General features: G+C 42.3%; 1 protein-coding gene across 3 annotated transcripts in view; it reads right to left on the bottom strand.

The window, feature by feature from the left end:
- The window catches only part of GOLGA7 (golgin A7), a 97,794-nt gene that overhangs the window by 62,037 nt on the left and 20,682 nt on the right, over positions 1 to 15,075 (bottom strand). For all 3 annotated transcript variants that reach the window (XM_033949718.1, XM_033949720.1, XM_033949719.1), the window contains exon 3: positions 14,524 to 14,676. In XM_033949718.1, the coding sequence (XP_033805609.1) occupies positions 14,524 to 14,676 (153 nt within the window). The remainder of the gene's footprint in view (positions 1 to 14,523; positions 14,677 to 15,075) is intronic.

Genomic DNA, 15,075 nt, shown 5'->3' with positions numbered 1-15,075 from the left:
CACTTTGATGTCAAATCATTGCAGAATCTAGGAAAAAAGTAAGTGAATGCAAGGGTATATGCAACTGTAGGTAGATGACAACATCTCAGCTATGATGTGCAAAGTAAGCCAGTCCCTGTTCCAAAGTAAATGGCTACATAAGGAAGAGAATATAAGTCACTCTGGTAGATTTGTTGTTAAGGAATAGGGTTATTTCTAGTAAGAGTTGGCTCCACACCAGGAGAATCCAAATGAGACATGTGGGTTTTTCTTCATTTCACGGAAGGTGATGGAAGTAAAGGCCAGATACCTCAATCTATCCTCCTGGTTCAGGTGTGGAAACCACAAAGATGCTCACAGCTGCACTGCTCTCAGTACTATAAAAACTCCATCTGACAATACTGCACTTGCCTGTCTAAGACACCTGAAAACAGAAAAGAGGAGAAGCTGGTTTACACAACGTTCACAAACAGGGGGGTTCAACCCCCAAGGTCCTCCCTTCCCTGAAGCAATGTGTTAACCTCATATATGTTGAGCTGTTTAGATGTCACTGTGGTATAGGTGTTAAGGCAATAACCTTAACTTGCTGATGGTGTGGGTTAGTATCACCTGTAATCCTCCACTGCTACTGTTTAGAACTCATGTGAGGGAATAGACTAACTGAAAACAAAAAGTTTGTGTGCATATAACAGCAGGAATGCGTGCCATGGTGTTCTATGAGGCCAACATTATCAATTTACTATTGTTCCTGAAAGTCATTAAGGATACCTGTGTGAAGAGTGACTCAAGAGTAAGCAAATAAAGGTTACCATATATCATTCTCACCTACAACTGTTTGGCTAGGTGCAAACTGGTGTGCTGAGCTGCTGCTCTGGTCTGAAATGAAGAATACAGAGAAACTGTTAACAAAGACCTATGTCTCCTAAATTAAACACTGAAGTTGTGGCAGAACACACACCTAGAAGTAACAGAGCTGCTAACATACCTTTAGAATCCTTATTAAATATGGCAGCCATTAGGCACTCATTAGGAGTTTTCCACCTGAACCATGTTGATTGGATATCCATTGAATGGCAGTGTTCCCCCCCCCCCCCCAACATACCCGACCTATTCTTATCAATGAGTTAGTACACAGAACCATTCCTCACCTGATTTTAATTTGCCTGTAATTAGATTCTACAAAGAATTAACTTTAACTCTGAGTAAACCCTCTCAGATGTATGAACACATCCATTTTACTTACATATCCATTTGTGTACCAGCAAAATATATACCAGTATGGTCTTTATCAGTCTTCTCAGTCATTTTTATCAGCCCTGTGGAATGGAGAGTAGGAGATATCAGAAATAAAATAACTAGTATAAACAATAGCACACAATGAAAGGCCATAAAGAGAAGTCACTTTTGGTTGGTTAGTTTCTTTAGTTCTATGATAGTTCAAAGTAGCTTACAAAATATCATTCTCACCTGGACTTACTATCTGAGCTGCTTCTAGAAAAGATAAAACCACATATTAGAATGGCCAGTATTAATGGCTCTGTGGAATAGAGGGAAATGGGAGGCAGAGATAGGGAAAGAAATGTAAAAGACTAAGACAGAGTAAAGTCTGAAACATCTGCATAAGCGATAGGATAGTATAGAAAGGAAACGCTGCTCACCTGGACCTTCTTATACTCATGCACGCCTATGTAGCGTGAGACGTCATCATGGTGGGAAAACTTTCTCTATGCCCATTGGGCGCCGTTCGGGTGCGGTTCCTTAGCCCGCTTCCTAACCACGCCCATCACACCTCATTGGGTGTTGTACAGGGGGTGTTTTTGAACGTGTTCTATAAGTAGCCTGAAAAGATGGCTACACCTTGCAACATGGCTTCAAAGCGAAAATCGAATTTCTTGCATGGAGAGTTGCAGATCCTTGTGGCCCAAGTTGGGGCCAACTATGATTCCCTCTTTGGGAGGGAAGCTGATAGGATTGGGATAGAAGGCCAGCATGCTATCTGGAGAAGAATCTGCAGTGACATAGATGCTGTATACCATCAGGGCCGTGATATAGAGGCTCTGAAAAAACGGTGGCGTGCCCTGCGGAGAGAGGTCCGGCGGAAGCAGGAACGAATTAATGCGCAGGGTCCTTGCGGCAACCTCCAGCTGACTGTCCTGGAGAGTGAGGTGATGGACATAGTGGGTCCTGGAATAGGTCCTGTTGTGGGAGCCATTGATACTTCCCTGGGGCACCAAGGTAACATCACTTTACATAGAAGCCATTGACTTGTTGGTGTTTTTACTCATATTTTATATCTTTCTAAACTACAACAGTACTATACAACCAATGCAATTCATAGTAATATAATAAAAGCCATTGCCTGTTTTGATACTCTTGGAAGCCTAACATGTGGAATACGTTGCTAATGTTCCATATGTTAGCCTGCATAATACCTTGTAAATGACCAGATGTACAGTATTGTGACCTGTGATGCAATTCAAATGATGTTCTCAGATGTTACCGCTTTCAACTAATACCAATGTGTATTTTCTTGTCTTTTTGCAGAGGCGTCCCATCCTCCTTCTGCTGCTGCTAGGGATGAAGGGGATGAGGAGGAGGAGGAGGAGGAAGCAGTGGCTGGAACATCATACGCCACCCCTCCTCCTCAGAACACTGCTACACAAGCTGCACCGGCGCCCCCCCTTCATCCCCACGATGACAACAGGGCAGTAGAGGAGGGGGAAGAGTTGGAGGGGGAAGAAGAGGTGGATGAGGTTGGAGCCCTGGGGGAGGAAGACTTCCATCAGGGTGATGAGCTGGAGGCCCCCCCTGATGAGCTCCACCGTCAATTGGTGGAGGTGGGTAACCACCTCCACCAAAGACAAACTTTGCTCATCAGGGAGGTGGCTGAGATAAAAGAAGCCACACATGTAATGAACCAGCACCTGGCCTCCCTGGTGGCCGAGCAGTCTGCAACACGTGCTGTGCAGACTGCAATCCTGGAAGAACAGGCAGGGACTCGCCGGGCGCTGGAGAACATGTGTGGCATTCTTTCACAACTTCTCCCCCAGCTCATCACCCAGACTGCCTCCCATGGGGATCCTGGACCTCAATCCACCTCCCAGACCTCCTCCAGCCAGGCTCCCACCAGGCAAGGTTCCCCCCCGGCCACCCGTGGCCGGAGTCGAGGCCGTGGCCGGGGAAAGGGAAAAGGAAAGGACCGCCATTAGGACCCACTATGTCCTCTGAACACTCCCAGGCCAGTCATGCCGCATGGACCCTGGGGCTCCGCTGGACCTCCTCTGCATGTACACGCCACAGCCTCTATATCACGGTTCAGTCACTGCAGATCTTTCATCCAGATAGCATCCTGGCCTGAGTGCCAATCTTCATCAGCTTCAACTCCCATCGAGGGCATCATAGTTGGATAATAACTATTACACCCTTCCAAGGATCTGTAGCTCTCCAGGAGCCATGTTGCCGACTTCATCTTAAGGTGCAACCCGTTGCCATCTGTTGGCAGCCTGGACATTTGCCTGACTTCATCTTAAGGTGCAACCCGTTGCCATCTGTTGGCAGCCTGGACATTTGCCTGACTTCATCTTAAGGTGCAACCCGTTGCCATCTGTTGGCAGCCTGGACATTTGCCTGACTTCATCTTAAGGTGCAACCCGTTGCCATCTGTTGGCAGCCTGGACATTTGCCTGACTTCATCTTAAGGTGCAACCCGTTGCCATCTGTTGGCAGCCTGGACATTTGCCTGACTTCATCTTAAGGTGCAACCCGTTGCCATCTGTTGGCAGCCTGGACATTTGCCTGACTTCATCCTTGTCACAGGAAATGAAAAACTTTTTTCTTTGAACCAGGAAGCATTTAATAATTAATTGCACACAGCACAGCGGGTTCTCTGAAGAAGCCTCCTTGGCAAAACGCGTCTGAACCCTGCCGGACCATCGCTGTATGGACTTTTAAGTTAAGTTTGCTTGCACGTTTTGAAAGTATATTTTTTGGAATCATTGAATACTCACCTATGTTATGGACATGCTAAACAGAATGAAGCACTTTCAATGACCAATCTCTTTAGGGGTTTGTTCCCCATCCTGAGTTTTTTGTATTCCATCCGTGGATTCTGAGCACCATCTGAGTTAAATAAGGTATTAAATACTTCTTCAGGCTTGTTCCCTTTTGTTTTTTGTGGTTGCATCCTATATTATGCATATTTCCATCTATTATGTACAACAGCAAGTCAATGGATTTATGTTTTACAATAAAATCCATCAAATAAATGAAACATATATAGCTGACAGTGTGTTTGTGTTTCAGCTTATATTGTATTCGTTAGGTGCTTCCCAGAGCTACATTGCTGTATCATGTGGTTTACAGAGGTATGTCCCAACAGTGTCATGAACGACCACTAGGCCAGTTAAGGGTTTGAGGATACCCCTAATGGATATGCATCGTGGTAGATTTGATGGCTGACACCTCCATTAGATGCAGGTCTCTCATGCATGCTCATTAGCGCTATCCCTTACAATCCTCTTATCCCACCTTTCACAACCTAGCTCCCTATGCATCAACATCTGTCCCTCTCTTTTGTTATTTTCCTTGATGCATACCAGGGGAGGGGAGGAGAGGGCTGGAACCTACATGCCATCTCTCCATTCCACCTCAAAACCTAGTGTTACTCCCTAATCTCCTTCCATCCCCAGTGGCAACCTTTCACCCTTTCTGTTAGCAAATACCCTTGCATCCCTAATCTCTCCTTGCCTCCATGACATCCTCCACCTCTTGCTTTTATCTTTTCTCATTCAAGACTACTATCCAGCATATCTCTGCTCCCCCCTCCTCCAAGTCTGGCCATATCTAGACACCTCTCCTGCATTCAACTTAAGAATCTCATTAATATGTATCCCATCTGGTGCAGTAGCTGCCTTGGTTGATGACATATTTCCCATATTTAAACAAAGGTTCCCATCCATTCCACATGGAGTTAATTGAATGTTGTAGGCCCCCTCTGCTCTTTCTTTTTGGTGTACTCTGCTACTATGGAAAATGGAGGTGGGGCAGACAATGACATTATGAAAGCAGGGAGAGTGGTGGGTGTGGGCATCTGTGTGTAACCTGACCTGGCCCCTTCTTTTCCCTAACAATTTATTCCCCTCCACACTTAACACAAAATTTAAGTCCCCAACAATCCCTCACACCAACACCCAGAAAAATCCATAAACTAAGGAAATACAGATAATGGGGGAGGGGAGGAGTGTCAAAGGCAGAAGGGAGTATAAAGGAGAACAGGCAAGTCATAGCACAAAGTTTCATCATTGAGGAAACAGAACACCACAAACACCAACTCACATGAGGGGGTCTTACATAGGCAAAATGGCTGTGCCAAAGCTTTCTATATACTAAGCACGCCTCATTAGCGGCGGACGTCATAGAAACCGTTAGGATTCAAATCTAATTGGATGTGCATTGGATGTGGTTTTGCAATATACAGCTGTAGTGACGTTGTAGTCATTTCCTTCACATCTCTAAGCTCTATGTTCTAAACAAAGTTACCTCTATAGCTCTATGCCTTAAGGCATTGCTTTTTTTCATCGTCCATACATCAGGGGGTTCAAGTCTTGAGTAAGGTTAGCAAATAGGTTATATTCATTTCTCAGCCAGGACACCTGGTAACTCTTTAGCCTTGCCTTTACATATCAATATTTTGCTTCAGCTTTTATTATGTGCAGCCCATTGTCTAATAGTTAATGCAACCTGTTCTCTCTCATGCTGAACACCCTCCCCCCACCAAAAACATCCCCCCCTAACTGGATCATTCTTCAACACCTGTCCAAGCCCTCTGAAGTTTGATTTAACTCATAGAAAACAAATATGAAATATGTATTAAAGAATTGCAGCACAAATAACGCCTAAACGGAACAGATTATTTACAGTCCTATATGCATTAGTACAGTGCTCAGAATGAAGATTAGCGTGTAAGAAAAACAGAGCTCCACCTCACATGCATTCAAGCACACTTGGGAATATGGGTTTGGGGCTCAGTGAAAGCAGCGCTTTTAGCCATTGAGCTAACACTCTTTTGTCTCAGCCTACTATGACATTATAGCTAAACTCCTTTTCCCTTAGCACTTCACTAAGATATGATATGACAAGGGAACGAGAGGAATTGGAGGTGTGGGTCAGTGAGGAAAGGCACTCTCTACCAATCGTGCGGCCTTTAAGGGTTCAAATCCCAGCCTGTATTTTACTTGTGGCGTATCAGCTTTCCAGGTGCACTTTGATGATGGTTTCCACTTCTTATAGGAGTTGAATATAACATTTCTCCATTTAAACATGGCATACGTTGTTAGTTTTGATCGTGGTAAAGTATACATTTCTGAAATGGTGAAGAAACAATAAGCGGTATAAGCAAATCCAAACTGCTATAAGCGCAAGAAAGCATTTGTAGCTCAACACGCTAATGCTCCTTTTCTGAGCTTTGCCATCTAAAACTCCCCGGTTTGACTCCCACCTTTGCTCATTTTAATAAGGTCCTCGTTTTTTCCTATTAGATCTTATAACATTTCCCTTTGCAGGCAAACCTATTTTCAACTTACCATGGCTCGGACATCCTACGCAGTGATGAGAGCACATTAACCAGGCGATCCACAAATGTCATCTTGCTGCTTATCACTGCTTAGGATGTCCGAGCCATGGTAAGTTGAAAATAGGTTTGCCTGCAAAGGGAAATGTTATAAGATCTAATAGGAAAAAACGAGGACCTTATTAAAATGAGCAAAGGTGGGAGTCAAACCGGGGAGTTTTAGATGGCAAAGCTCAGAAAAGGAGCATTAGCGTGTTGAGCTACAAATGCTTTCTTGCGCTTATAGCAGTTTGGATTTGCTTATACCGCTTATTGTTTCTTCACCATTTCAGAAATGTATACTTTACCACGATCAAAACTAACAACGTATGCCATGTTTAAATGGAGAAATGTTATATTCAACTCCTATAAGAAGTGGAAACCATCATCAAAGTGCACCTGGAAAGCTGATACGCCACAAGTAAAATACAGGCTGGGATTTGAACCCTTAAAGGCCGCACGATTGGTAGAGAGTGCCTTTCCTCACTGACCCACACCTCCAATTCCTCTCATTCCCTTGTCATATCATATCTTAGTGAAGTGCTAAGGGAAAAGGAGTTTAGCTATAATGTCATAGTAGGCTGAGACAAAAGAGTGTTAGCTCAATGGCTAAAAGCGCTGCTTTCACTGAGCCCCAAACCCATATTCCCAAGTGTGCTTGAATGCATGTGAGGTGGAGCTCTGTTTTTCTTACACGCTAATCTTCATTCTGAGCACTGTACTAATGCATATAGGACTGTAAATAATCTGTTCCGTTTAGGCGTTATTTGTGCTGCAATTCTTTAATACATATTTCATATTTGTTTTCTACTTGAAAACGTTCCAAATCTTTAGGCATTCCTTTGCTTAAACTTATTTGAGTTCATCCTGATATGATACCTAATGAAGCACAGACAGCTCAGTCAAACAGCTGTAGCTCTATCAGTTAGGAGCCCAGCCTATGCTGCTAACATCCAGAGGTTGTGGGTTCAACACCCACCACGTCTTTTAATTGTGGCATATTACTTTGGAAGATGCAGATTGATGAGGTCACAATGAGGTCAGTTTTGTGCAACTGAACACCTCCATTTTGCAATGAGGGAAGCTGGAATGTTAAGGTGTGTATCTGTTTATTCTCTTTTTAAGTGCTGATAATGTGTGCTGGTTTTTCTTTGCTTTCAAAAGAGAGCCGATTGCAGTGCTGTTTGTTGAGACAAAAAAGGGGGTTGTAAAAGCCATGGGAATATTATATTATGGTTTGGGCTGAAATGTGGTTTGTTATCCATGCAATATAATGTGTTCCATTGTTATGGTGTCATTCTATTTATTAGGACAGAGAAAAGATGAAACATACCTATTGAAATTTACTATTGGAATTATTGATACAAAATACAGCAGACGTCTGCCTCGCGTGTAACAAAGAGCCGCAATTACGATAGTTGAAACGGCATTGAAATCCAAGTTAGACCAGGGTTTTTTACGTCTACATAATTCACGAGAGTTAGACGCACGCGTTCGCCCAAGTAGCGCCTATCCAGCGTCCCCACTTGGCACGCCCATAGACCGCCCACGGAACGCCCACGTCCAGAGCTGCAGACGGGACTATGCTTTCGATAGACGTTAGTTCCTTATGTACTACCTAGGGACGTCTATGTGTCGTCTATTACCCAATTAACATTAATTAAGACCCTTAACTCCATGATTATTCACTTATATCTGACGTCCAAAGCACGCCTAAGTTAAACGCAGTAATAGAGAATTTAGGCCTTAGCGTCTATAAAGAAGCTTAACCGAGTAAGCTCAAAAAAGTGATATGTTCTGCCTCTTAAATTGAATACTACATTTACAGTAGCAAATACCAAATTGGAAGCAAAGTTGAAATTTCACTCCAATGAAGGCCACTTCCTGCTGCAGAGCTAGGAATTTCTTCTACATATCATAAGTCCACCTTGAAATATCTAGAAAAATGTGATTTTTTTTTTCCTCTTATGAAACATACATCTGGAGCTCTGTGTGTGTGTGTTAGGTGCCTTTGATTCAGGTTCAAGTCCTAGTGACTTGATGAATTACAGACCAACAAGAAGTTGATTCTGTGCTTGTCCAACAAGGTCTTCCAGCATCATCCCTTCAGTGTATCCAGCCATCTAGTTATAGGACACCCTCTTTGTCTAATTCCTTCAATCTTTCCAAACATGATGTTTCTCTCCAATGAGCTCTCCCTTCTCTCCAATGAACTCTCCCTTCTAATGATATGACCAAAATAAGACGGTCATAACTTCATTATGTGGCTTCAAATGACTTATTTGGTTCAATCTCTACCAAAATTGATTTATTAGTTCTTCTGGAAATCCACGGCACATACAAAATCCTTCTCTAGTACCAAAATTCATCAATTTTCTTTCTGTCTTGCTTCTGTAATATCCAACTTTTGCATCTGTAATTATCTACTGAGAAAATAAGTGTACAAAAGTCTAATCTTCATTTTGAATGTCTGAGGAAACATCCACCATAGTAAGACCACAATGTCCCTCAGAGATTTTTTGCAATGAAAAAAGGCATGCATCATATCTTTTGAGCTGGTAGAAAACCATTTTCAGGATACTTCAAAATATATTTCAAAAACCAATGGAAGGAGATTATTAGATTCCAAAGTCTACCAATTTTTGGACATATTGACCTATAGAAATTTAATATGGGGCATAGATGACTATTTCAGACATCCTTTGATATTTGACTCCCAATCAGACACTATCACCACAAAGACTCTCTTCCCATCCATGCACATTAGCCTTTTATTTATTTATTTCAATTTCGATCCCATTGTCCCCAAAGAGACCAGAACGGGTTACAAGTTAAACATACATAGTATATAGTTAACAGGTTACAATTTACTCTAGATATGCCATAATTTCAGTACAAGTTTCCAATACAAGTTTTTTCCTAGCTAGACACATATTTATGGTCTATTACTAATATACATAAAACAGTACCCGCTCTAAATCTGCGGTTTCCGTACCCACAGATTTGGTTATTTGTGATTTTTTTTTTTTAAAGAAATGCTGCATCCTGGACCTTCCCCAGACCTTACCTGGTGGTCTAGCCGTGACGCAGGCCAGGATTGATCATCTTACGCTCCTGCCCTGTGCAGAGCCTGTAGGATTATACTGTATATTCTTTGCAAGCTTATTTTGCTACATATGAATGTTCAGAGACTGTTACACTGAAAGAAGTCACAAAACCTTTTTTCTCTTTGTTAACTGTAGCTATGACTGCTCCTGTTGGCTTTGGAATTTCCCTCCTCCCCTCCCTGCTTGTTTCTAAGATGATGTTATACATAAGAAATGAAACTGCGTTTTCCTCAAAAACGAAACCTTAGTTGTCTTCAGAAACTAAACTAAACTAAACTAAATCTTGGGTTTATATACCGCACCATCTCCACATTTGTAGAGCTCGGCATGGTTTACAAGAATTGTAATGAGAAAGGAACTCTGAGGGAGGGATGGGTGAGGATTAGAGGGCAGGGATATCAGAAGAGGAGGGGGTGTTAGGTTTTTGAGAAAAGCCAGGTTTTCAGATGTTTACGGAAGGGTTCGAGGGCGCTCAGGTTCCGAAGAGGGGAGGCAAGGCTATTCCAGAGCTCGATGAATCTGAAGAGGAGGGAGGTCCCCAGTTTTCCTGGGTGGGAGATGTCTTTTAGTGAGGGGAAGGATAATTTTAGTTTTTGGGTGGGTCTGATGGTATTGAGATTTGAGGAATTCCAGGAGAGCGGAATTAATGGAGGAAGGGTACCATGGAGGATCTTGAAGGTTAGGCAGATGCATTTGAAGTGAACTCTGGAAATTATCGGGAGCCAATGAAGCTTGGAAAGAAGCGGTGAGACATGATCGAATTTACTTTTTTCAAAGATAAGCTTGGCCGCGGCATTTTGAATCCGTTGGAGTTTGTGAAGGTTTTTCTTTGTTAGGCTTATGAAAATAGAATTGCAGTAGTCCAATCTGGAGAGGATGATGGACAAGAACAGCAAAATGTTTTTGGTGGAAACAGGATCTTACTTTCCTCAGCATGTGTAGGCTGAAGTAGCATTTTTTTACCAGGGAGTTGAGGTGGTCATTGAAAGACAATGTGGAGTCAATGATGACGCCCAGGATCTTGCTGGAGAATTCAAGCTGCAGTGTGGAGCCAGAGGACAGTGGGATTGAGGCGGGTAGGTGAGCTAATTTTGGGCCGAGCCAAAGGAGTTTTGTCTTGGTTTCATTCAATTTCATTTGGACGGTGTAGGCCCAAGATTGGAGGTTCGAGATACAAGAAGATATGTTCTCTGAGAGAAACGACCCCCATAACTAGCTTGTGAATGCGCATGCACAAAGGGGAGACTATAAATATATCTGCTTGCCTAATAAATAAACAGACACTCTTTAGATACAACTGGTTGCATGAGAATGTTTGTGGTTTCTTTCTAAGGGGTGTCTCCGGATGCATCCGTCCCGAGACAGCAGAGTTTGGGCGAGGCTGTATTGGGACCAGAACCTTTACAGAACCGTTATCAAAATGGCTGCTGCGAGTTCCCGTTGTAGTCTTAAGACTACAACGGGAACTCACGGCAGCTGTTTTGATGATGGATCTGCAAGGGGCAGGAGCGTAGGACGATCGATCCTGCCCCACGTCGTGGCTAGACCACCAAGTAAGGTCTGGGGAAGGTCTGGGATGCAGGAGGGAGGCAGGGGTGGGTCAGAGCCGGCCCTGAAAGTTATCTGTAATATTTCAATATTCGTGGGCCGGCTCTACCCCTAACCCCCGCAAATATTGAGGGTCTGCTGTATACAGTTTACTGGTTATAATTTACCCTAGTTAATCTTACAGTGCAAGTTTTCCAGTACAAGTTTTATCCTAATTGACACACAGTTTATAGGTTGGATTTGCCATAGTTATAATACCAGACTTTACCTTATAAGCTTTCCTTACATGATACATAATGGGTTCTGGTACCAATGTACATCTTTCTATGGCAATGGAAGGGAAGGTACCACCCAGCACATACTGCTCTCTTGGAATTCTTCTCCCAAATGCAGTTCTTTGCATTGAATTTTAATTATCAGATGTTAAGGCCATTCTTCTAACTTTTGCAGATCCTTTTCCACTCCCTCCAGAGTACAAAAATGTTACAAATCTTGGAATCATCAGCAACAAGACAAACCTCAATTTCTAACCCTTCGGCAATGTCACTCATAAACATATTGAACAGAATCAGTCCTAGCACTAATTCTTGTGGCACTTCACTATTCATCTTTCCTTCATCTGAGCGAATTCCATTAACTACCACTCTCTGGCATCTGTCCGTCAACCAATTGCTAATCCAGTTCACCACTTTGGTCTTAACCTCAACCTGTCAAGTTTATTCAAGAGCCTGAAATCTAAGTAAATTATATCTAGCATACATCCTTGATCCAATTCTCTGGTCGCCCAGTCAAAGATTTCAAACAGATTCATTTGGCATGATTTACCTTTAGTAAACACTTATCAAAACCTTTTCAGGACTTCATAATCTAATAAAATAAGCTATACAGATAAATATATATGTGTTACACCCCACCAAAAGTGCAAGGTGTCAACATATAGTTAATGAAAGAAGAGCTTAGTGCCTTATATATTTCCCAATATGAAGGAATAAAATGATTGGAACCATCATTACACTTCTTACGTTCTCCTTTAGAGTCACTTATCTGAAACATTCAGATGATGATCCAGTAACAGTCCACTTTACTTACTGTTCATACTACTCATGGTCCTGCTTTCTTCACTCCATAACAATAATCTTCACATAGCTAAAAACTGTCCTTTAACTCGCAGTCCTTGTCGGCTCTCCCCAACAAAATGAGTTAATGGACAGGCGTCCTGCCTAGGTTTAGGAAAACAAAGATGTTAGCAAGCCCCAATGTTGATGAAAAACATGCATGGAGAAGAGAGAGAGGGAGAAATGTGGACACGGTGCATGGGGAGAGAAAGAAATGTTGCACATGATAATGGAATGAAGGAATGGAATGATGCTGCTTGGAGGAGAATAGAGAGGCAAAAGGCAGGGAGAGAGGGAGAGACAGAAGAGATGGTAGATAATGGGAAAGAGATGATGGATATGGCAATGGAAGGGAAGGTACAGAGATGGAAGATAGATGGTGAGCACGGAAAAAAGAAGAAAACTTCAAATGAGCAGGAGACCCTGGTGAGCAAGTTAACAGAAGACAAACAGAAACCAGAGCCTGGGACCAACATGATTTGAATAATAAAATGACCAGGCAACAAAAGATTGAAAAAATAATTTTATTTTCTATTTTGTGATTACAATATGTCAGATTTGAAATGTGTATCCTGCCAGAGCTGGTGCTAGGTCCTAGCTCACGCTCTCTGTCTAACAAAGAGAGGAAAAGTCTTTTTTGTTTACACCACAGCGCCAGCGTAGGGTTGGAGAAGGCAAAGGAGGGGTTGGGTGGGTGAAAGAGGCTACAAAATAACCCCCCCAGGCCATTTGAAGAAAAAACAAAACCCCAAAATATCTGATTCAGCAGGAAAAGTGAATCAAATTGAATAGAAAATATCAATTCAATGGGCCAAATCGAATCGAAAATTTTTTCGCTGAATCGGGCAGCACTCATCCAAGCATATCCTGTACCCCTGATCCTCTCAAAGCCACTGCTGCAACTGAAGCCTGTCCAAAAACCAGTTTGGAAACTACAGCACCTGGCAGGAGGTAAGAGGGGAGGGAAAGGGAATGAGACTTGTATACTGCTTTATTGTATTTACACATTGAAAACGGTTTACATATATACAGGTACTTATTTTGTACCTGGGGCAATGGAGGATTAAGTGACTTGCTCGGTGTCACAAGGAGCAGCATTGGGATTCGATCCCACAACCTCATGGTGCTGAGACAGCAGCTCTACCACTAGGTCACTCCTCACCTCCTGTTCACTCTGTTTTTGCCCTTGTAAGGGAGTCTAAAGGAAGGTAAAATATGAGGGGTTGCTGAATTGTTCTCAGCCCAACCAACTTCTTTAAATTCTGAAAGTTATTTTGCCACTGTAGCTGAAAAAAGCATTATTTTGTTCAGTGCCAATTTGCAGAAACAAAATTCTATATTTTGACATTGCTTCAGATCACTGATTAAACCATATGCATGCCATTCTCTTCTTTTCATCATCCCTTATAGGTCTTACGCGATCATTTTCTTTCCTTTAGTCACAGTATCCAGATAGATGGGTTATGTCCATGTACCAGCAAGCGGTGATAGAGAGCACTGAATTTCATGATAGATACCAGATGACACGCTCCTAGCACTTCAGTATTACTTGGAACCTTTTAGCAGTTCCACCAATTCCATGGCTTGTGCCAAAGAAATTCCACTCAGCATGAATACCAAAGTCAGAATAGTGATAGTGGAGATTAACTAAGAAAGAGTTGTTTATGTATAACTCCTCATACACTAACTGCATAGTTTGACAATTAAAAATCAACATGCATACGCATTTACCAAAATCAATAAAAAGATAACAAAATCTTGACATTTGTTCTCTACAGAATATATTATCCAATACAATCTCATATTACTATTATCTAATGATAGCCTTGTTGTTTCCAGAACTACACTATTCTCTCTAACTCTCTCTCAATTTGGCTATTACCTTTTCTTGCCCTTACCACTGCACTTTGTGCTATAGGAGATCTCCCAGCTGTCATACAAGTCTGACTACATAAAATAAATAGAAGCCCATCCATACTTGAAGCCTGGTCACTAGGCCCTATTAGTCTGAATAATGGATGGCAAGCTTCTCTGTTGTTAATTTTACCTGTATATGGGAAACCAAAGAGAATCAGTAATTGCTCCAGTACCAAGTTCAGAATGGCACTTTTTCAGGGAGTGGGGGAGGGAGTATGGGGAATAAGACAAACAAAACAGCAGTGCTCACCTTTTCATAATGTGTTTCCATGCATAAGAAGATTGTGTAAGCTGTCAAGCAAGCCAGACAGCCTTCGAGGTATGACTGCCCCCCTAGTTTCTCTGCTTCTGCATAAAGGTTATTCAGAGTTCGAACTGTCTCTTCAAACTGCTGCCTGTCAATCTGCAGGAAAGATCACATTTAACAAGAGTGCTCAGCATGGTTCCCACCATTCATAGCTCACTACAATTCAGAAACCAAGGTCTAGAGCTTATTATCTGTCATTCAAGTGCCACTGACTGCCACTGGTTCATTAGTTAAATACAATGAGCAAACATCCAGCTCAGAACCAATGCTCGGGTCTTAAACAAAAATGATTTACAGATGCACACTGTGTGGTTCCTGGTTATCTACAGGTTACTTAAATTGATTTAAAGCAACTTGATCTGCAGTGTGTGTCCTTTTAAGAACTTGGATAAAAGACTTTTATCAATACCAGCTTATTTCTGATAAAGCGGTAAGCCTTCAGATTGCTAACAGCCCTAATAAAGAGAAAATGGGATGATTGTCATTACTACCACA

Source organism: Geotrypetes seraphini, chromosome 6 (assembly GCF_902459505.1).
Source record: "Geotrypetes seraphini chromosome 6, aGeoSer1.1, whole genome shotgun sequence".
Lineage (NCBI taxonomy): Eukaryota > Metazoa > Chordata > Amphibia > Gymnophiona > Dermophiidae > Geotrypetes > Geotrypetes seraphini.
This window is presented reverse-complemented; position numbering and strand designations above follow the sequence as displayed.